The following is a 22802-nucleotide window of genomic DNA, read 5'->3' as shown; positions in this document are numbered from 1 at the left end:
AAGTTTTTCAAGGTATTGTAGGTCTACATTCTTCTTCTATGGTAGAGCAGCCTGGGCAGAGTAAGACCCAGCTTTAAAATGCTGCCATCTGTTAGCACAGATGACTGTAGAAAACATCGGTTATTGCAATAGCACTTATTTTTTTGGAGGGGGGGTGACAGAGATGGTAACTTTACTGATAAATGTCATGTGACAACCTATATATGTGATGTCATTATGGGATAATGACATCACATATATTTAGAATCTTACCACCACTTTGATCCTTTGATCCTTAAATCCATAACTAGGGGTGAAAAGTGACGACTTTTATTCCATTAACTGCAGCAGTTATGTTCGCAGAATTGAAACAAGTATTTTGAAACATCTGGATCCTTTTCGGAGTAACTGTTTACAGATTCCAGTTTTTTCTTTTTTCTGTTGTTCATTAACAGAAAAAAGACTCACACGTCTGCCATCTCCTGTAACCCAGCATGTTTCTAGGGTTTGTTTTCTTCTTTTTTTATGTTGTTCTTTCAGTTTTTGTCCTGAGATGAGGTTTGAAGTGTTTGTGGTGCAGCTGGTCTGTCTCGAGAAAGTGCAGGCTGCACCCACCTGTAACCAGTGTTGGGTTACTTTGAAAAGGTAATTCATTATAGTTAATAGTTACTTCTTCAAAAAAGTAACTGAGTTAGTAACTGAGTTACAATATTCTAAAAGTAATTAATTACTTGAAAAGTAACTATTGCATTACTTAAAAAAAAGAGAAGTTTGGGTCCAGGGTATAATTGGCCATTTTTAACTACTTTTGATTTTCCCTCCACATTTTCCCTTTAAAAACTATCTTCCTTTTCAGCACGACCTCACGTGTCTGATTTACAGTTATGTTTTCATTTTTACATACTGTATAAACACAATTGATCTACAACCAGACAAATAAACATAAAATCTGAGAATAAAAAGGTTTTTTTTTACTATTTCAACCACAAACAATTTTAATGAATCATATTTCATAACTTTATATGCAAATATAAATTGTCCATTTTAAAATCATATGCACAAGTTTTTCAAACAAAGTTATTTGCAGCCATTTACCTTTTACCCTTTTAAAAATAACCATTTCAAACTATTTACAGAACAATCAGCTGTTCTGTATCAAATCTGATGCCACACAAATTATTTGTGCCACTCCAAAAAATAATTTCTGTCCACTATGAGATAAAGGAGAACAACAGCCTGATACCTGCAGGCCTGACAACAGGAGATGTATCACTGCTGTAACACCTGTAACATTCAGCAGTCGCCTCATTGTTCTGACACACACAACACAACTATTGACTACACTACACACTAACTACACAAGATTTGTAGAGGGTTTCTCCGAGAAGGGGGAGGCAGTGAGGACTGGGGGAGGTCAACCGATATAAAGCGTGGACCTCTGCTTTCTTTCACACGCCTGGTAGGCAGTGCCACCCCGTCATGAGGGCTGGCCAGACTCTCGGAGTCTGAGGGAGGGACACCTGTATAACGGGTGGAAAGGCATCCCGGACCAATGGTGAAGCTGGCCAATTGCGTAGTCAGAGCAGCTGGCCGGTCAGAGTGATCCCCCCCTCCAATCAAGACACGCGATTGTGAAGGAAGTCAGAGTTAACCCCCCCAAAATTAGTGTCCTGGCCTGGGCAGAAGAAAAAAAAAAGAAGCCTGGGCCTGTACAGAAGCATTAAGTCGCAGAGTTGCGCAGTTCGAACTTTTGTTTGGTTCGCCGTCTTAGTGGGGCGAAATGTAGACCGCTTTGTGGGGCATTGAGAAGTTCCGCGGGGTCCAGATGTGCTGGACAATAGGCCTATTTTGTGTTGTTGTTGTGTTGAGTGTGTTTGTCTGAGTAAGTGCGGAGTAGAACACGTGGTCTGTGACGCCGACTGTTGTTGTTATCATGGGTTCCCGAGCAAGTAAGACTGCCTCACAGGGAGACAACACATTTTTGCAAGAATTTACTCCCAACAGTGCGAGGTATTTATATCCTCATAACTGTCATGAGCGTAAATTGGTTGCGGGAGAATCTCAAATGTTGGAAGTTTTCAGAAAACACAGCAGCCTTGAAGAGCGTGCAGAGAAGGCCAGCCCACATCAGCAGCAGTTAAGCTCTGGTGAATGGCTTTCACCCACCCATTGCTGATTTCATGCCCGTCAAAACTGCCAATACACACATGTTTAGATTATTTTTTTAGCTTGCCCTGATCAACACTCGTGTTTCTTCTCTGGGCTCATCTGGACAAAAACACCTTTCTGTGTTTGGCTCCAGCCTCATTGTGACTGACAGGAAGTGTGTTATCCATGAGCTTCTTTGTTTCCTGCTGTGTTTCCTGTCTGTGGACAAACACGAGTGTTTCAGCTGAGGACTTGGTTCCTTCCACCTGTCCATACAGGACATCACGCTGTCTTTTCTCTTTAAATGCAGCTCCAGGTCCTTCCACGTGCTGTATTTGTGCAGTTTGTAGTGTGTCCTGGGAAACGTAGCACACATGGTGTTCTTCTGCTGTTTCCTCCTTTCACTGAGTGTGAAACACTGACGCTGTGCTGTTGTTCACAGAGCTGATTCTAGCTGCAGCTGGACTCTGTCATCTAACTGAATGTGTTGGTGCTGATCACGGGGCTCTGAGGGGGGAGCAGCAGGAGGACTCTGGATGCTGACGTCAGTGTATCTGTGGAAGCTCACACAGCGTCTCTGTCATTCAATATTGTGTATATATTGTATCTATGCAAAGATGAACAGACTGTGTGTTCACTGGTCTCTGTGCTGCTGACTGCTGCAGCTCTGATGTCATCATCACTCCCTCCTCCACCCTCAGCAGTCCCAGCATGCTGCTGTGGTGCACCCCACCCTCACTCTACACCTGAGCCATAGACCACACCCTCCACCTCAATATACACCACAGTTTTCTCTGCTATGGAAATGAGATCAGGAGGAAATCATTATTATTATTATTTAATAAATGCTCACATTAATGTGGGCTTATTTGTTTCATATTAGAAACATTAGTTGAGTGTTTTTAGTATAAAATGGTGAAAGTCCCTCTTTTTGCTCCTCCCCTCACCTGTGGATGGACGGTGCTGTTACCGTGGTGACAGCTGTGATGTGTTTCAGTCCTGCCTGGTTATCACTGCAGGAATCTTTCACATTTATTACAGGTAATAACTCTGATTTTTCTGTGTATTATGAACTAAATGTATCCTGATACACACAGAGATGGATGAGCAGAGGTCACATGATGAAAGAACAAACATGGAGTCTTTGATTTATTTAGATATTTATTGATGAATGCAAACAAACCCTGACACTGAACCATCGTCGAGCAGAACAAACCTGATCACATGACCTGCTGACCCAAACAGTGAAAAGCTCCATGGCAACAACAACAAACAGCCTCACATATGTTAACAGAGGCTGTTAGAAGCACAGAGTCTTTACAGTCTTTCTCCTGTTTGTACACAGATCTCTGCACATCTTCATCACAGTTACTCACAGACGTGCAGAGTGTGTGGATATCAAAGCTAAGTTTCCACCATGTTTGTAGTCTGTACTGGGACTCATGGAGCATCTCTCTATGAGCACTCAGTGCTTTAAACAGTGAGTCCCAGTTTAACCAGCAGCCTTCACACCACACACCACACAGACATGGAAACTTCAAACCCTCAGACTGAAGTCACTGGCAGTCTCTGGCACCAGCGACTGCGCTAACAAACATACAGCAAACAGTGAAGGTTTGTAGAGAAAGCTGGTTGGGTAATACCAAGTATGCAGCGGAGGAGGCGGGGTTACATTACTAGATGATTAAACATGAAACTATTTTGCTGATAATAATTGAAACGATTAAAGAAAATCAAGATAATTTATAATTTTATAAACTGGAATGATGAAATTATATTGGCTGGATCTGATTATTGGGGGGTCATGGCCCCCGTAACCCCCCTGGAAATGACGCGCCTGGTCCTGAGGTCAAATCCACCATCTTTGTTTCAGTGTTTCATGTTCTCCCGTGTTTGTGTGCGTCCTCTCCGGTACTCCGGCTTCCTCCCACAGTCCAAACACATGCAGTTAGTGGGGTCAGGTTAACTGTGAGTGGTTGTGTCTCTGTGTTATTCCACCTTAATCAATGACTTCCTGTTAGCATTAAGTGCTTCTGTAGGACTGATGTCATTTTCATGGTTGGATCATTTAAATGAAGCTGGACTCAGTAAATAAGTTGATTGATCATTAATGAATAAAGCTGGTCAAATCCATCACGTGGACACATGTGATTGTGTAGTATTGATCCCAATGCTGGTATTAGTCCTGGATCAATAACACTGGATGGATGCGTTCAGCATGGAGCCCTGAGCTGTGTTACAGACAAACATGAAACTGACAGGTCTGTGTCATTCACAGTCTGTAACACTTCTAAACAACAGAGGCTGACCCAAGTGCCTCAGAGCCAGGCACGCTCACATCACAGCTCTCTAAAGAAGTTTCAAAATAAGAGCTGAAAGCTGTGTTTGCTTGTGTTAGCTTATTATTGTGGAGACTAACATTCAGTGATCATGTGTTCAGACTCATAATGATTACTCTCATAAATCCTGATCTTTGTATTTACTGTGTGTTGGATCAATAACTGAGATTCATCGTATCACACAGCTGTGCTGCTGCTGGTGATGTCAGCACATCTGGAACAATACGAGGTATCTGCTACCAGACTGAGCAGGACGTGAGACCTGTGGACTGTTTAAAGCTGTCCCTCCACAGGTCACTCAGACCTGATCCACACCTCAGTGATATTCTCTGACTTCCTCAGTAGAGACAGAAACCATTCAGATCTGGGACGATCAGCTGACTGATGATGTCACACAGACTGTGTTTTTCAGGAACAGTGATTCTGATGTGAGCCTGCTAGCTGACAGCAGACCTGATGAAACCACATGTTGACATCTGTGAGGACAGACTGGACTCTTTGACTGCACCTTGGTTCTCCTCAGAGGTCTGTACAGGAGCATGTCCACCCCCACTGAAGATCTCAGTCACTGTGAAACATAGAAAGCTGCTTGTGTGGCCTCTGCCTCACATGTAGATGCAGCTACAGGTTTCTCTGTCAGTCAGACTGAAACAGTGTCCTGATGCTGCATCATTCAGCTCTGTGCCCCAGTCAGCATCACTGTGTCTCCCAGTGTCAGTGTTTCTTTTCCTGTAACACTCAGCACAGGCTCAGCTGGTATCCAGTGTTGGACTTTCAGCTGCTGTCATAGATCCTCTAACATAGATCAGCTCTGCTACATGTTGTTAGATCAGTGCAGCTGCCTGTCATGTCCTGATGTTTCTCTGGGTCAGCAGCTTCTCCATCAGAGGTTCACATGGAGCTGATCCAGTATCTCCAGTAACTGTGTTCTGTGCCTCACTGGTTCATCCTTCTGTCTGTGTGACGTCAGTCAGATGTTAAACTCTGTGATCTTCACTGTGTCACAGAGTTCAGTGAGTCCCGTTATTCACAGGATCAATCAGATCATCAGAGATGATCAGCAATCAGTGGTGCCAACAGCGCCTCCTGTGGTGAGAGGATGCAATAATGCAATGTAGCATTTTTCCACTGAACACTTCCAGTCATGGAAACTGTCTGTTGGATCTGTGTGACGTTGCTTTCTTGGTTAGAGTTCCTCACAAATGTCCAGATGATTCTTCTAATGAGGCGTCGACCATGTTTTCAGTTCTTTGGAAGAAAACATCGCCCTTTGCCATCCTTACTTTTCTTTGACTTCTTCAAATGCAGCTGAACTCCAGCTGGTATTTGATTGGACTCTGCAGCTGTTTCTGGTCATCAGTTCATTCCTGCAAACCTCTGAACCTGAACAACAATGATGCTGCATTGCTGGCTGATCCCAAAAGCTTGATTCTGTTCATCTGGACGTTTTCACCTTTGCTCACTGATCAGGTGACTTCTTCAGTCTCAGCTGACTGCAGCTTTACAACCTTACAAACAGCACATTTGCAGAATGACTGAAACCAGCAGCACCTGATATATATGATACTAATATAATACATATACATATATAATCCATACTAATGATGAAGGAACTGAGCTCACAGTGTTCATTCAGTGAACTACTCAGTTTATTTTGGGCCTCAGAAATGCTCACTCTGTTTGTACATCACTGTCAGCAATAGACTCATTCTGCTGTGTGGACAGGAACACATGTGACATCACTTCCTGTTTGTTTGTGACTGAGGAGGAAGAAGTTTACAAGGAATCATTTAGAAGAGTTTCAAACATCAACTGATTGAATCCATGAATGTGAAAACGTGTTTGTGAGTGAAAGAGACAGACATGTACAGACTGAACTGTTCAACAGTCAGAGTGTTTCTCTAACAGGAGACACTCTTTACACTCAGCACAGGGACACTGAGGAACCAGGAAACCTGAACCTAAATCCAGGATAAAGAGTTTGAGTGAATGTGGTGTTGAAGGTGTGGAGGTGGATCAGAGTGTCAGAGGAGACTCTGTAGAAGGACAGAGTGCCAGCAGGACAGTCCACATACACTGCTGCTCTGTTAGAGACAGAGGAGGAGGAGGAGGAGGAGGAGGAGGAGGAGGAGGAGATGGGTGTTTCTCTGTTATTGTGCCTGACAGACTGAGGACCACCATTATAACAGTCCAGACTCCAGGACTGATCATTCCATCCAAACACACAGTCATTACTGCCTCCTTTCCTTCTGATTCTTCTGTAACTCACTGATATAAAAACGTCTCCTCTCCACTCGACCTCCCAGTAACAGCGACCAGTCAGACCATCTCTACACAGCAGCTGAGGAACATCATCAAATCTGTCTGGATGATCAGGATATGACTGAACCTCCTTCACTCGTGTCACCTTCCTGTTGTTGTCAGACAGTTGGAGGTTTGTGTTCACTGTGTTTGTGTCGATTGTGAGTTGACAGGAATCTGATGGAGAGAACAAACACAATCCAGCTGCAGTTATTGATCCATCATCTGTTCATTGATTGACACTTTGATGATGACTCCTGACATGATGAAGATGGTTGAATGTGTGCTGCTTTGTTTTCATGAATCCCATTAAAAACACACTTACACTTCCTCAGACCTGGTCTCAACCATCGGACTCCAGCAGGCTCCGCCCTGAAAGGAGGAGGGGTCAGAGCAGTCAGCATGCACACATGGACATTACATGGCTCTCACACACACACTGTTACACACTGAGCTCAAAGCTCTGCTCCACTGTTTGATTCAAAGAAATCTACATTTATTTATCAGCACATTTAAAAACAGGTTGAGCCAAAGTGCTGCACAGAGTAGAGATAAAATAGGAAACATACACAGTAATTACTATAAAGACTCGTCAGAATTGAAAGCTACAGAGTACAAATGTGTTTCCAACCGGGTTTTAAAAATGTCGAGTGTTGGTGACGACCTGATGTGAAGGGCGACTGTTCCAGAGTTTGGCTGCAGCCATCGATAAAGCTCACCTCTGTTTTTACGTCTAGTTCTGGTCAGAAGCTGCTTATCTGCAGACCTGAGGGCTCTGCTTGGATTATTTTTGTTAAAGAGAGATAAGATGGAGCCAATCCACTCAGAGATTTAAAGACAACAAGATCTGGAAGTGGGTTCTACGACGTACTGGTAACCAGTGGAAAAAGCAGTGATGGTCTGTCTAGCACAGAGCCACCGCTGGAACCAGAAAATTCTACTACAACAGCAAAAGGCACCAAGCAGAGCTCTTTGATCCCATGCACGAGATCAAATTTATTGTGAATTCAGCTGTGAATGTAGAGTTTGTCATCATTTAAGCTTCCATTTCCAAATGTTAGCTGACACTTTATTAGGTACACAGTGGCATCTATCTCAGGCACACCTGTGACCTAGATGTTCCTGCAAACAGAGTCCTTGGAGACCCCCTACATAAATATCCATGTACTATCCAGTTAGACTAGTGTGTCTGTCCCCGAAAATATTCCTGCATGTGTGATTGTTCATGTGTCATCTGCAGGAAACAAACAGGAAGTGAGTGAAGGACACAGGAAATGTTTCCAGCTCTTCCTCCTCTATCAGACATTCTTCATACCTGAGAGTGTCCAGTCTCCAGCCTGGATCCTTCAGTCCAGCCGACAGCAGCTTCATTCCTGAGTCTCCTGGATCATTGTAGCTCAGGTCCAGCTCTCTCAGATGGGAGGGGTTGGAGCTCAGAGCTGAGGCCAGAGAAGTACAACCTTCCTCTGTGATCAGACAGCCTGACAGACTGCAGACACACAAAACATCTGAAGCTGTTTAACAGTGTAAGGTAACAGCCTCCAATATTAGAGAGAAAGCCCCAAACATCAGACAATCCACTGTGAGCAGCACTTGGTGATGGTGGGAAGGAAGAACTCCCTTTGACACAAAGATCCTCCCAGTGAAAACAGGCTCCAGGAGGAGCATCTACCATGACTGGTTGCAGAGAAGAGATGAGCTCAGAGAGACAAGAACAAAACTAAGGAGAGAGAAGACAAAAGTTAAGGACATGCAGTAGTGACATATAAAAGCATCAGGAGTGAAAAGAGGGGAGAAGAAAGCAGAGCATCATGGGAAGTCCACCAACAACCTGAGCATAACTAAGGGATGGTTCAGGGTCACCTGATCCAACTCTAAGTATAAGCTTTATCAAAAAGGAAAGTTTGAAGCTGATCTTCAAAGTAGAGAGGGTGTCTGTCTCCTGAACTCAAACTGGGAGCTGCTTCCACACCCAGTCCAACATAGCCAGGCTTTCTTTGCTGCTTTGACAGAACCTCAAATCCCAGTCAGAGATGATGAGCATCATCACAGTGATGATCATTTCTCTGTTAACCCAGGCTTTCTGCTTCAGGATCTCTGCACGCTCACAGAACAAGGAGACCTTTAAACATCATTTCACTAAATGGATGGACTGAGCTCAGCCTACAGATGAACTGGTGCCAGAGATCATACAGAACATCAAACAGTCAAAGCGTGTTTCTGGAATATTATGTTTTTGTTCCTGCAAGCGCTTTTTATGCAGTTTTTGCAAAGCTTTATGTGGAAGGAAACTGTGACCTAGGACAAGCTGATGGCATAAGATGTAAGTACAACTCCTCCAGTTTCATATGCAAAAAAAATTATTGCGCTAGCTTATGTGGTTATAGTGCTACCGGGATTTAAAAATAGATACGCAAAATGGAGCATGTCCACTACCGGCTTTAAAGGGTTAAACACTACATGTTACTCAGTACATTCATTTCTGACACTCGCCCACAGTCCAACAAAGGAAACACTGAGATCACATCAGTTTGTCATCAAAGTCTAATTATTAGGGCAAGTTAAACTGTTATTATCACGTTAACTCATTAATTGATTAATCACAGTTTTGAATCACAGTATTTAAAATCATGATTATTGTGAAAGTGCTCACTGGCTCTGAATATAAAAGCCATGGGTCACAGGAGGGATGTTGATCAGTGCTGGCTTGAAATGGGCGTAATTATGCGTCTCAGCCAATGAGAGCATTGAGGGTGGGCCTAATACTACTGCAGCGCTCACATGACCCAGGACAGTGTGCATACAGTGGAGGCTCGAAGCGAGGAGGAGGTATAAACCGTGTCTGCCGTCTATCGTAATGGGAAATGTGCGATCGTTATCGAATAAAATCAACGAGCTCAGCAGTGGTACGGAGTCAGAGGGAATACCGAGAGTGTAGCCTGATGTGTGGTGTAACCCTGCCAACATAACAATCAAAGAAAGGATTTGTTGCCCGGACATTGAACTGTGTGCTGTTGGACTCAGGCCGTATTATTTACCCAGGGAATTTTCTCACGTGATCTTGGTGGCTGTTTATGTTCCTCCCTCTGCTAACCCCACAGCTGCATGTGACACTATCCACTCTGCCATAGCCCGGTTACAGACTCAGCACCCGAGTGCCTTTATTGTGATCTCGGGTGATTTCAACCATGTATCACTGGACAACACACTTCCAACATTCAGACAATATGTGGACTGTCTGACCAGGGGAGAGAAAATCCTAGACCTGCTGTATGCTAATGTAAAGGATGCATACAGCTCCTCCTCCCTCCCCCCACTTGGTAGGTCAGATCATAACCTGATTCACCTCACCCCCCGCTATGTGCCAATTGTGAGGAGGGAACCTGTGACCACGAGGAGCGTTAGGAGGTGGTCAGAGGAGGCCTTAGTGGAACTACAGGGCTGTTTCGAGGTGACCGACTGGGAGACACTCTGTGAGCCTCACGCTGAGGACATCAATGGGCTTACTGAGTGTATCACAGACTACATAACTTTCTGCACCGACTCCATTGTTCCAACTCAGACTGTTCATTGTTACCCAAATAACAAGCCGTGGGTGACTAAGGACATCAAAGCCCTCCTCAACGACAAGAAGAGGGCTTTCAGAGGGGGCAATAAAGAGGAGGTGAGAAGGGTCCAGGTGTTACTAAAGGACAAGATCAGAGAGGCTAAGGACAATTACAGGAGGAAGCTGGAGTGGAAACTCCAGCAGAACAGCATGAGAGAGGTGTGGAGGGGCATGAAGACCATCACTGGATTCAGGCCAACCAACAGCAGGGGAGCTGAGGGAGGTGAGGATAGAGCTAACGAGTTGAATCTGTTTTTCAATAGATTCAACACCACAGTGTCTGCTCACACCCCCACGACCTCACCTGTGGTCAGCCTGGAATCCAGAGCCACACCACTGTGCCAGCCTCTCTCTTCCCATAGCACTGTTGACTCCTGTGGGATTCCTGACACCCCTCCCCCGCCCATCACCTTCACTCAATACCAGGTTGAGAGGCAAATGAGGAGACTTCACTCAGGCAAGTCTGCTGGACCAGACGGAGTGAGTCCCCTCGTCCTCAAGACCTGTGCCCCCCAGCTGTGTGGAGTCTTTCATAAACTGTTTATGCTGAGTTTGAGTTTGCAGAGGGTCCCAGTGTTGTGGAAGACATCATGCCTCGTCCCTATTCCAAAGACGCCACGTCCCAGTGGCCCCAGGATTACAGGCCTGTGGCACTGACCTCCCACATCATGAAGACCCTGGAAAGGCTCATCCTGGACCAGCTGCGACCCATTGTCAGACCACATCTGGATCCCCTGCAATTTGCCTATCAGCCTCGTCTCGGAACAGAGGACGCCATCATCTACCTGCTCAATCGCGTCTACACCCATCTGGACCAGCCAGCGAGCACCACTGCACTTTACAGGAAGGGCCGGAGTCGTCTCTATTTTTTGAGGCGACTGAGGTCCTTCAACATCTGCCACAAAATGCTGAGGATTTTCTACGAGTCTGTTGTGGCCAGTGCGATCCTCTCTGCTGTTGCATGCTGGGGGAGCAGGCTGAGGGTCGCTGATGCCAACAGACTCGATAAACTGATCCGTAAGGCCAGTAATGTTGTGGGGATGGAGCTGGACTCCCTCAAGGTGGTGTTGGAGAGGCGGATGTTGTCCAAAATAAAGACAATGTTGGATAACACCTCCCACCCACTCCATGACATGCTGGTCAGTCACAGGAGCGCGTTCAGTGAGAGACTGAGATTACCCATGATGCACCACTGAACGACACAGGAAATCATTCCTGCCTGTGGCCATCTCCCTGTACAACGCATCCACTTAACACACTGGTTACTGCAACAGCTACACCCTTCTTGCACATGTTCTTTTTCAGCTATTTATTAATAAGTGACTTTTATGTATATATATGCCTGTATATGTATATTGTGTATATAGTTAGTGTATTGTCTGTCTTAGTTAATGTTTGTCTATAATGGAGCACTGTAACAAAAAATAATTTCCCCTAGGGATCTATAAAGTATTCTGATTCTGACAGAAAGAAAGGGGCGGGGACAGAAACATGGAGACAGGTACAGATCTTTGACATGTTCATTTTAAACTGTTCCAGAGGGCAGTGTTGATACAACTAAAGTTATTTGGAAGCAAATTTGAGTTTTTTTTATCATCGGAGTACTTCATGTCTGAAGTATCACTTAAATGCATTACACGCTGTTGATGGCAGCAAACAAACCACCCAGACAAACAGAGGTGGGAGGCTTGGGTAGACTACGTTGGATCAGCTTGTGGGAGGAGTCTAGATAAACCACAGAAAGACAAGCTAACAAACGCCACAGTGAAGTGAGTAGCTACAAACTGCAGGCCGATTAGTGTTGTTGAAGAAGTCGGTCTGAGGAACGTTCTTAGGATCAACAAATGACGGCATGTATGAACCTCAAGACGCAGCATCACAAGAAGAACACATGAGCTGTAGAAGAAGGAGAGACTACGAAAGCCACGGCGTTACAACATGAACCTGCTATTGGTCTCTCTGGAGACTACTGGGCGTGGCTGGGTAACCATGGTTAACTGGGAGTTACAGTACATGATATTAATGAAGAGTAGGAGCTGCTTTCACATGCTCTGACTGTAATAAAAACAGAGGCATTTGACTGAAACGTGCAGAACATGTGATTCATGTTGCACAGCAGTGGGACATTTGAAATAAAGTCAGCACACTCAGTACAGATAGTGCATCAAATATGATGCTGCTGCCAGACGTCTGCCTTTGAACGCGTCCCTGCATCGCGCACAACACCAAGGTTGCCATGGCAATCACAGCTAACAGGGACAGAGTGCACAGCTGAAACCCTGCAGGTATATTTAACATGATGTATTTCTCAGTGTCCTGTCTGTGTGTGAGAGACAAACAGCCTCTGTATGTGTGTGTAAATACAGCATGAATATGTAGAGGACATGTTTGTGTATATAAGTACATGAATGCTCTGCGTCATTTGAATCTTTGATTCTTGTTTCTGTTGCAGGTCTGTGACTGAACTTCTGGGAGGAGAAAAGTTGGTTTCATGCTCTGTGATTCTGTGATTTGTCATCTCTCTCAGGTGATGGAGAGCTCAGATGATGACCCCGCCTACGTGGTCAAATTCAAGTCTACATTCAGAACAGACCTGGAGACACGCAAGCAAAATGCCAACATTGTATATGTGAAACTGCTGCTGCACTGGAGCCAGATTCAAGGAGCTCAAGTGTTTACCCAGATCTTACTGAACTTACTGAAGGAACAGAGGGTTGTTGGAGGGAAACCTGTGGAAGCAACAACATCCGAGCCACCAGAGAAAAAGTTGGCCTATTGGTGCTTCATCAGAGTGTGAACAGGAGGAAGACTCAGCTGAGAACAGTGTGGTGGATACAGAGCAGAGCCCACCATCAGTACAGAGGCCTGTCCATTAGAGTGCTGCTCCAAACATGCAGCACATGTACTTGGCCACAGCTGCAACATCTGTACCTGTGAGAGCTTGTTCTCTGTTGCTGCTCATATTGTACAGAAGAAGAGAGTTTCTTTATCATCAGAAAATGTCAGTGAGCTTGTGTCTTAGCAGCTGGCTCGGTGCAGAGGAGGAAGAACATGTCAAGTCAGAGGAAGATAAATGCAGTTCATGTTGTCAACTCAACCTGGACGACTGAAAGAGTTTTTCTTTGTCTTGTTTCTGACTGAGATTCTCCAAAGGAAATCCAGCACAAACACACACTTCACACACTCAAAGTCCTGCACAGTAAATGAGCTGATGAGCGTTTGTGCTGCTGCCTGATAACAGAACAATAGTTCTGCTGCTTCCTGTTCTGAAAACACACATTTATAAATGTTCACTTGCTGCTGATCAAAGGTGCCTGTTATAATGTTATGTTGGTGGCTCTGGACTCTGAGGGGAACTTTGTAAAAAACTAGATCAGATGTTGACGTCCTGGCAGAGACAAAGAACTTTGATTTGATATTTGATTAGATTCATGTTTCAGCTCAGACTGACAGAAATATTTGAACTGCTGCTGTGTTAAAGGGAACACTGCTGTTAGAAAGCACCTGATTTGTTTCTGCACACTGAATGTTGCACTTCTCATACTGCAGTACTATTAACATAAGGACACAATACACTACTTTTGAACTCATGATTGAATGTTGCTGTAACAAAGCCATTAATGGTGATTCAAAGTGTTCATGGTTTCCCAGCACAACAAATGATTGAAGTGTGACTGATCCACTTTCTAATGTGTGTGTAGCCACACTGTGTGTCACTGTGTCACAGGTGAGTCTGTGTATCCAGGTTCTATGAGGAGAACAGGATATAGTGACTGAGTCCAGCAGCTTAAAGTCTGACTCCATCCTCCATTTAAATAACTCACACCAACAACTGAACAGCTTTGCCTTTGTGTAGCTGACACTTCATTTTGATGTCCTTCTATTCTGGTTCATCTGGTTTCAGTTTCTATAAGCACACAGGTTTCATCAGTGACTCTATGACCTCAGTAATCTTTGCTGGGCTTAATGCTCTGAACAAAGCTGCACATCACAAGACTAAATAGAATCAGTCTTTCATTTCTCACTGCTGTTTGACTTCAGCTCTCAATGTCCCACCATAACCCATGGAAAGAATTACTGTCCATCCAGGCTCCTGAACATGAAGCTGATGAAGGTGGAGTATTGTGAGGGCTGATGGAGATGATGAGGAGGAATCCAGGAGCAGTGGGTGGATGGCAGCATCAGCATGAAGGATCAGTGTGATAATACATCATCATCCACAAAGAAAACCAGTCTGAGTGTCTGACGCTCGTTAGAAAGACGCAGTCCCAGCAGTTAGCTTGTCTGCTAGTTAGCTGGTGAGAGGGGATATTTCACTGTTATTTTATCATTGCATCAGAATCATATAATAAGCTTTGCATTAAAACATTTATTGAAGCTATTGACATTACATTAAAGTTCGGATGACAGTGATTGTTATAACCTCATGTTAATCTTCTATTTACAGGTGTTAGTATAATCATATAATCTTTCATTGCAGGTGTAACCATGATCATCTTTATACATATTGCCGCCTGGTGCTTATTATGGAGTTGTGCTCCATAATAAGGGTTAGTAAGGGTTAAAAGCTACAGTCAGCGGGATGTCTGACTGATCTATTGAGGGAAGTGGCTCAGAGCGTAGAAGACCGCACATGCTTACACGACACTTACATCATGTTATTTTATGATCTTTTATTTAGTGATATCTTTTGTTAACCTTTAAGTAGTGTGTATTGGCAGTAATTACTCATTAGTTCATTTACTTATCATCACTAATTGTTATTGCATTAGAGAATGTCTTTAGGCTGTCGGCCTTATGTTACAACTTCTATTACAGGTATCGTCATAGTCCCATATTAATATTTTCTATTCCAGGTGCAGTGATAATCATTTTCATATACCTGCATTGTATTTTTGTGCTTGCTAAAGAGGGGGCTCGGTCAACTAGTGGAGGGTCGGAAACTTTGTTCGGTGCGAGGACTGAACAATCTATTGTGTTAAGGATCTTGAGCTATAGAAAGAACACGCTTACAAAACACATATATCATGTTATTCATCATTATCCTTTATTCATTTATATTCTTTTTATTAAGCTTTGAGTAGTGGCATTTGATTAGAACATTTATTCAACAGATTACATGTATGGTTTCAGTTAGGTTATTGCACACATGCAGAGTTGGCCTCTGTCCTTATAGACAGAGTGAATGCTGAGGTCGAGGCACACACGCACACACACAAGCAGTAGTTAAACTCATGTAGAGGGGAGAGTTCAAATATTTAGAAAACAGTTTGCAAGGCCTTGTAGCTGTTTGATTGTGCTTGCAGGAGAGACTGTTTGTTCCAGGGGATAAGCAGAGTGGAAGATTACTGGGAAGGATCTGGCCTCGGGAAGAAGAAGATGTTCTTTCAATGTGTTAAAAGTTGTCAACATTTATTGTATTGTACCTACTTTACGCATGAGGGGGTGTTCTAATACCCTGATGTTCATAAAAACTATTGTTGTGTGGTTTTCAGTGAGAGATCGATGCTGTCTGCGTGCAGTATTCATCTCCCACACGTGTGCATTAAAATCATCGTTTGACTTGACCCAGCCGGACCAGTGTTGTTATTTTGGTTTTCCTCTCGTATCCATCCCCAATATTTTGAACCCGTAACACTGGTCTGCTAGTTAGCTTGGAGCTAACTCACTAGAACATTCAATGCTAAACCAGGGGTGTCAAACATATGGCCCATGGGCCAAATCCAGCCCTTGAGATAATTTGATCTGTCAAATATTGATTAATTTTTAGGCTTGCTGATAATATATGTGAGCATGGCCAAGATGTTATTCTGATGAGCACACCATGTGGCCAAACACCTTAAGAGACAAACTGGGATCATACCATTATGTGAAAGAAGATGGAAATGTTCTATAGACATCAAGTGTAGTGGTAGAGACCAGGTACACAGGGAAATGGGGAGCTGTACCTAAATGCAAACAAAGGGTTTCAAACTTGTCCAGGTCTTAAACCTCACGTGTTCTTCCTAATAGTTGTAAATGGATAAAAATAAGGCTTTTATGAAAACACTGAATAAAAATTCCTGCCTTTAAAAAGACTAAATGTACAGTTCAGTATTGAATACTACATAAAATAAACTATATATAAAGTGTGTCTGAATGGCAGAAATGCAGAAATAAGATAAGCTAAGCTAAGCTAAGATAAGATAAGATAAGATAAGATAAGATAAGATAGAACTTTATTAATCCCTCGGGTGGGTTCCTCTGGGAAATTCGGTTTCTAAAAAAGCACAACACCGACAGAAGTTACAGAGCGTGAGGAGAATATTATATATATACATACACATATAAATACAGAGACATATATAGATAAAAAAAAAATACGAAGGGGATAAATAGAATAAATAAGAATAAAAAATAAAAATACAAGTGAATTGCACATTTCAAGTATTAAAGTCTATTGCACCGTTGACTATTTAACAAAAGTATTGCACAGAAGGTATTGCACAGTGAAGTGAAGAGGCACTACAGCTTCGCTGTTCCCCCCTCCTTTGTCCTCCTGTTTCTCCTCCCTCTCCCCTCCAGAGAGGAGTTAAACAGTCTGATGGCGTGTGGGACAAAGGAGTTTTTAAGTCTGTTTGTTCTTATCTTGGGGAGAAGCAACCTGTCACTGAACAGACTCTTCTGTTTGTTTATGGCTGTGTGCAGAGGATGCGGCTCCCCCAGTTCAGCAGCACACGCCTTTAGCATCCTGGGACACTCCTTGTCTTGGCCTGCTGCCTTCCTGGGGCGAAGCTTCCTCAGTTGTCTCCTGACCTGATCCACTGTGACACAGGGAGATGATTGGGAGGAGGGGGGGAAGAAGATGTCTTGCTGCTGAGAGAGGAATTGGAAAAGGGGGGTGTCATAGTGTCGGGAAGGGGGGAAGCGAGGGAGGTAGGAGAGTGGGGAGAGGGCTCTGTAGTAAAGGTGAGGGTGAGGGGGCTGTGTGCCGGTCAAACCTGTTGAAGAAGTTGTTGATTTCGTTTGCCTTCTCCACAGTCCCCCCCCTCCACTGTGCTGTTCTTGGTGTTGTGGCCTGTGATGGTTTTCACACCATGCCAGACCTCCCTCATATTGTTCCTCTCCAACGTCTGCTCCACCTTCCTCCTGTAGGTGTCCTTTGCTTCCCTCAGACAGCGTTTCACCTCCTGCTGTGCTGCTTTCATCTCCTCCTTCACTTTGCTCCTGAAAGCCTTCTTCTTCATGTTGCGGACAGCTTTGACTTCCTGTGTTACCCACGGTTTGTTATCACATATAACATATAACACCGTACCGTCTTAGCAGGGGCGACTGTGTCCACACAAAAGTTGAGGTAGTCTGTCAGACAGTGTGTCGCCCCCTCTATGTCCTCACCATGTGGGCTCAGGAGCACATCCCAGTCTGTGGTGTCATAGCAGTCTCTCAGAGCATCCTCCTTTTCTGGGGTCCATCTCCTGATGGAGCGTGTTGTGACAGGCTGCCTTCGGACGAGGGGTGTGCATTGTGGCTGTAGATAAACCAGGTTGTGGTCTGACTTCCCTAGTGGGGGAGAGGGTTGGCTCTGTATGCATCTCTCACATTAGCATACAGTAGGTCAATTGTCCTGTTGCTCCTTGTGGGACAATTCACAAACTGGTGAAAAGCAGCCAGAGTAGAATCCAGTGTGGCATGATTAAAGTCTCCAGATATAATAATAAAAGCCTCTGGGTTTTGTGTCTGCAGTCTTGCTGTAACTGTGTGTATTTTCTCACAGGCAGCTGCTGCGTCGGCCCTCGGAGGGATGTAAACACACACACAGATCACACGACTAAACTCCCGAGGTAGATAATATGGCCGCAAGCTAACAGCTAGCAGCTCCAGGTCCGGCCGGCATACCGAAACTTTAACGGAGACATGTCCAGGGTTGCGGTATCTGTTGTTAACGTAGACAATGAGTGCCCCACCTCTGCTTCTCCCGCTGGCCTGCGTGTCCCTATCGGCTCTCACGGATGTGAAACCGCATAGGTCTACGTTAGCATGTGGCGTTAGCTTGGTTAGCCATGTCTCCGTGAAGATAAACAGACTGCACTCACGGTATAGTCGGTGCTCTGAAATATGTGCATATAGCACAGAGCCACGGCTCAGTGTCTGAATGAGTCTCACAGACCTGAATGTGCTGTTGAAGCCATTTATAATTATGACGTAATTCTTTATTCGTTTGATCTGCTCCTTACCACAAGCGACCAGACGTAGAAGGTTTTGGACTTTTAGCTATACTTTCTTAAGTTTTACAACTTTTCTTACTGTTAAAAACCTCGTTATTGCCATTCATGCTATACAAAGTAATTAGACGTGTGGTATCTACAGAAATGTCAGAATGTAAGCTAAAAGGTCACAAAACCATCTCAACAACCACCAAACAGCTAAAACAGCAGGTGAACAGATTACACAAAAAAGTTGTAAACACAAATCCCCCTGATCATCTGTTTTTTTAAACATGAAGCGTAGTTTTGGACGTTCATTTACTGCTGGTTCAGTGAATTTTGGTTGGACAGTGATGAAACCTGCAGTCTCAGAATCTGTGAGAAGTCTGCTTTCAGCACGCAACAGCATTGTTGTGTTGTGTGCTGTGGATTCACCTCTGCAAACTCATCCCTGTTTTACCATCATGTTCCTACTTACACAATAGCAAAGGAACCAGTTCCCAGGAACTACTTCCTGTCTTGTTAACATAAGAGTATGTTGCCCTTCAAAACACCTCCACTTCTCCTCTTATTAGAGGACTGCCTTATTATTAATCTGCTAATTCTGTCAGTTGAAGAAAAAAAACAATGCTTGGTCTCACCTGAGAGTTTCCAGTGTACAGTGTGGACTCTTCAGTCCTTCAGACAGAAGCTTCACGCCTGAATCCTTCAGGTTATTGTTACTCAGGTCCAGCTCTCTCAGATTAGACGTCTGAGAGCTGAGACCTGAGGACAGAGCTTCACAGCTTCTCTCTGACAGGTTACAGCCACTCAATCTGAAAAATAACAGATAAACCATTAAAAAAAATAAAACACTTATGATGAAGTGTAACAAGATATTATATTTTATTATATTTTATATATTATATTATTATATTATTTAGCAATATTTAATCTTAGTTTTTGTCAGGAAACTGAGCACTTATGCAGAGCAACATGTGGAGAGAATCAGAGGAGAAGAAGTGAAGAGAGAACAGCAGTAAAACAACACTGAATTGTTTAGTGTGCTTTTGGTATCAACACAATGTGTCAAATTTCTTTATTTTATATTAGTTTTAGTAGAATTAATAATTATCACTTAGATAACAACCACAGACCAGATCTAGATGGCACTTTGGTAACAGTTACACCCAGAAATATTTCAGAAATGTGGAGAATTTGTGCTCCAATGTATTCAGTATTGAACAAACTGAGTGCTGATGATTACTTAGACTTTTCAGACATCAGCAATCATTACTTCTTTGGTTTAGTTTTTTTATATTTTATTTGAGTTGTTCCCACCTGATCTGTGTTAAGTAGAATAAACATTTAAAAACTAAAGCTATGATCACATATTTACTTACAGAGCTTTGTTGGAGGCTTTGACCACTGGCAGCAGCCTCAGATGAACCTTTTTTAAAGGCTCACGTTCTCACTTAGATCATGTATTTCTACTTACATTTCTTTCTGGGAAAATGGGGATTACTTTGAAAACAGGAACCATTTTCCCCAATAATCAGCCCTGGATTAGTAAATCACTCCAACATGTTCTCAGTCAGAAGAAACTGTCTTGTTATGAGGAAGAGAAGAAAAAGATTGAAGCACATAAACTTGTTCAAAGAGATAAAGCTGTCACGGTTCAGTATTTTGAGTTTATTATGTTTTGGTTTACTTTTGCATTATGGATTGTTCTTTATGTTTCTCTGGCACTTTGTGTTTCAGTTATCTTGGCGTTTTGGATTGTTTTCTCATTTTGTGGTGATGGTGATGATGATTATTGTTTTTTGAGTTCCATGTTTCTGTTTATTGGTATTTAGGATTTGTGTTCTCATGTTTTGTGTGGGTTTAGTTCCATGTGTCATTCTCTGTCTGTCTCTCAGTGTCAGGTCTGCGTCTTGGTGTAGTGTTCTTGTTTCCTGTTTTATTGTGAAGGTCTGCGTCTCTTGTGAGTGTGTTCAGTTTTACCTCTGTCTCGTCTTGTTCATTACTCCCAGCTGTGTCCACCACCTGTGTGTAATCTCCCCGTGTTTCTCTGTGTGTATTTAAGTCACGTCTTTAGTCATTGTTGTTGCTGGTCCGTCTGCGTTTACATCCCGCTTCATCTGTGTGTCTCCCTGCTGTCCGTCGCCTGCCACCTCCGCTCATCTTCCTTCATGTTCAGGTCCTGGTTTTTGTCTGTAGTTTAGTTGTTCTCAGTTTAGTTAGTTTCGTTCCCGTGTTGCTGTTTTGTCCATTTCATTTTGTGTTTAATAAACCACCTTCTCACCTTCATTCTTGCCTGCAATTGGATCCTCCTTTATTATTTTTCCACACGGCTCATCTCACTCGCCGTGACAAAAGCAGCTAAAATCAGGTCTAAAAGTAAAGCAGAGGATGAGCTGAATAAAGGACACTCAAGGCTGGCTTGGAAAGGAATGAAGTCCATGGTGGGGATGCAGAACAAGGAGCAAAGATGAATGTGATGCTGAATCAGCAGAAGATTAGGACTCATTTAATTCCAGCTTTGATATCATTGATTTCAATGAAGAGCTTTGTGATTGTAGCAAAGGGCTGGTAACTCTGACAGTGACACTGATGAGGTGTCATCTAAAGAGCTTAGAAAAAAAGGCATCTGGACTTCTTTAAGTTTCTTGAAGACGTTTCACCTCTCATCCAAGAAGCTTCTTTATTTCTGGGGTCAAATGGTGGAGAGTCCCAGATTTAAGCCCTGTGGGAGAGTCCGCCAAGGGGGTCATGAACCCCCTGTTGATCCTCTACCTAATCACACGAGCCAAGGTGTGATTAGGTAGACTCTGTACAAACAGACTTCAGCCATATGAGAGTGAGTGTGAGTGAATGAGAGCACACACAGGACACGCTGATCTTTGAATGTGTGTGACTCAGTGAAAAAGAGGATTGTATTGAATATACTGTGACTGACAGAGTTTAAAGAGAAAGGTGTTTGGTTTAAAATGGATTATGCTGCCATGGCAACTACAGCTGAAATGGACAACTATATATGTGAAAACTGATGCTGCACTGGAGCCAGATTCAAGGAGGTCAAGTGTTTACCTGGATTTAGTCAGTGGCCCAGCCCCTCCTATATTTTTATGTATGTGGCCCTCAGTGAAAAAAGTTTGGACACCCCTGGTCTAATGAAACCTGAACTGACTGAAATGTGAAGTGAAGTTTATTCAGATGTGAAAAGAAAAAGAGAGAGAGACTGATAATAAAGTGGGGCTGAAGATCAGTGAATATGATGTAAACACCTGAGTGGTTGACTAGATATCAGACTGACAGTTTCCCCTGTGGATTATAACTTCAAGAAGATGTGACATTAATCAATCCAGCTCTCCGGATTATTTCAATCAACACTGAGCTGGAACACATCTAAAGTGCTGGAAGTGCTGGTTTCACCACCAACCTCTCTGTGTACATTCACTTTTTAACCCTTTGTGAAATAATAAAGATTCAAATGTAAGTATTATTCTAAGTCAGTGCAAACACCTCTAATAGGTTACTTTGGCCTTTCCAAGTCATATCTTTCGTTGGAGTCTGTGGTCCAGACTTCTAAAACCATCCTAGTTTAACAAGCACTACAATCTAGAAGAGAGCTTCACTAACAGCTGTGACTGATAACATTTGACCTGCAAAGGACACGCATGTTTATTTGTATCAGGACAAGCAGGGAAGACATGGACATCAAGATTGTCAGGCTGTCCGAGTCCCCTCACCCACATCAGCTCAGATCTCTGCATTATCTACTGAGTCAGAGGGTCAGGGATCAGAAGTTCTACAAAGAGTAGAACCAGACTTCCTGTATAGAGGTGTGTGGGCCTACCGATCCACAGTGTCAGCACAACTAAAACATGGTGACTGACCTCAGATTTTCAAATCGACATCGTGGTTTCTCCAGAAGAACACACAGCTGCTTCACTCCTGAATCCTGCAGGTTGTTGTTGTACAGGTCCAGCTCTCTCAGATGGGAGGGGTTGGACTTCAGAGCTGCTGCCAGATAATCACAGCTGATCTCTGACAAACCACAGTCCCTGAATCTGTATGAAGAATGAAAGATGTAAGTTTATTAGACAAAGTGCTTGAAATCATTCAGTGTTTCATCATCTGTTCAGCTGAAGAAGGTTCAGAATGTAGAAGTTTAAAAAATGGAAACTCCAAACAGCTGAAGCCAACAGGAAGCAGCTTCAAACAAAGAAGAGAAAAAAACTCTGAATGTTTTACATTAATGTC

At 43.4% G+C, this 22802-nt stretch overlaps 1 protein-coding gene across 1 annotated transcript in view; it reads right to left on the bottom strand.

The window, feature by feature from the left end:
* Nucleotides 1-6347: 6347 nt before the first annotated feature.
* Nucleotides 6348-22802, bottom strand: part of LOC134622647 (ribonuclease inhibitor-like) — a 37168-nt gene continuing 20713 nt past the window's right edge. Inside the window, exons 3-7 of the mRNA XM_065470165.1 lie at nt 8083-8256; nt 7093-7139; nt 6875-6944; nt 6542-6633; nt 6348-6427 (exon numbers count right to left, since the gene is read on the bottom strand). Of these exons, the coding sequence (XP_065326237.1) occupies nt 6348-6427; nt 6542-6633; nt 6875-6944; nt 7093-7139; nt 8083-8256 (463 nt within the window). The remainder of the gene's footprint in view (nt 6428-6541; nt 6634-6874; nt 6945-7092; nt 7140-8082; nt 8257-22802) is intronic.

Source organism: Pelmatolapia mariae, linkage group LG3_W, assembly GCF_036321145.2.
Source record: "Pelmatolapia mariae isolate MD_Pm_ZW linkage group LG3_W, Pm_UMD_F_2, whole genome shotgun sequence".
In the NCBI taxonomy this organism is placed as follows: Eukaryota; Metazoa; Chordata; class Actinopteri; order Cichliformes; family Cichlidae; genus Pelmatolapia; species Pelmatolapia mariae.
This window is presented reverse-complemented; position numbering and strand designations above follow the sequence as displayed.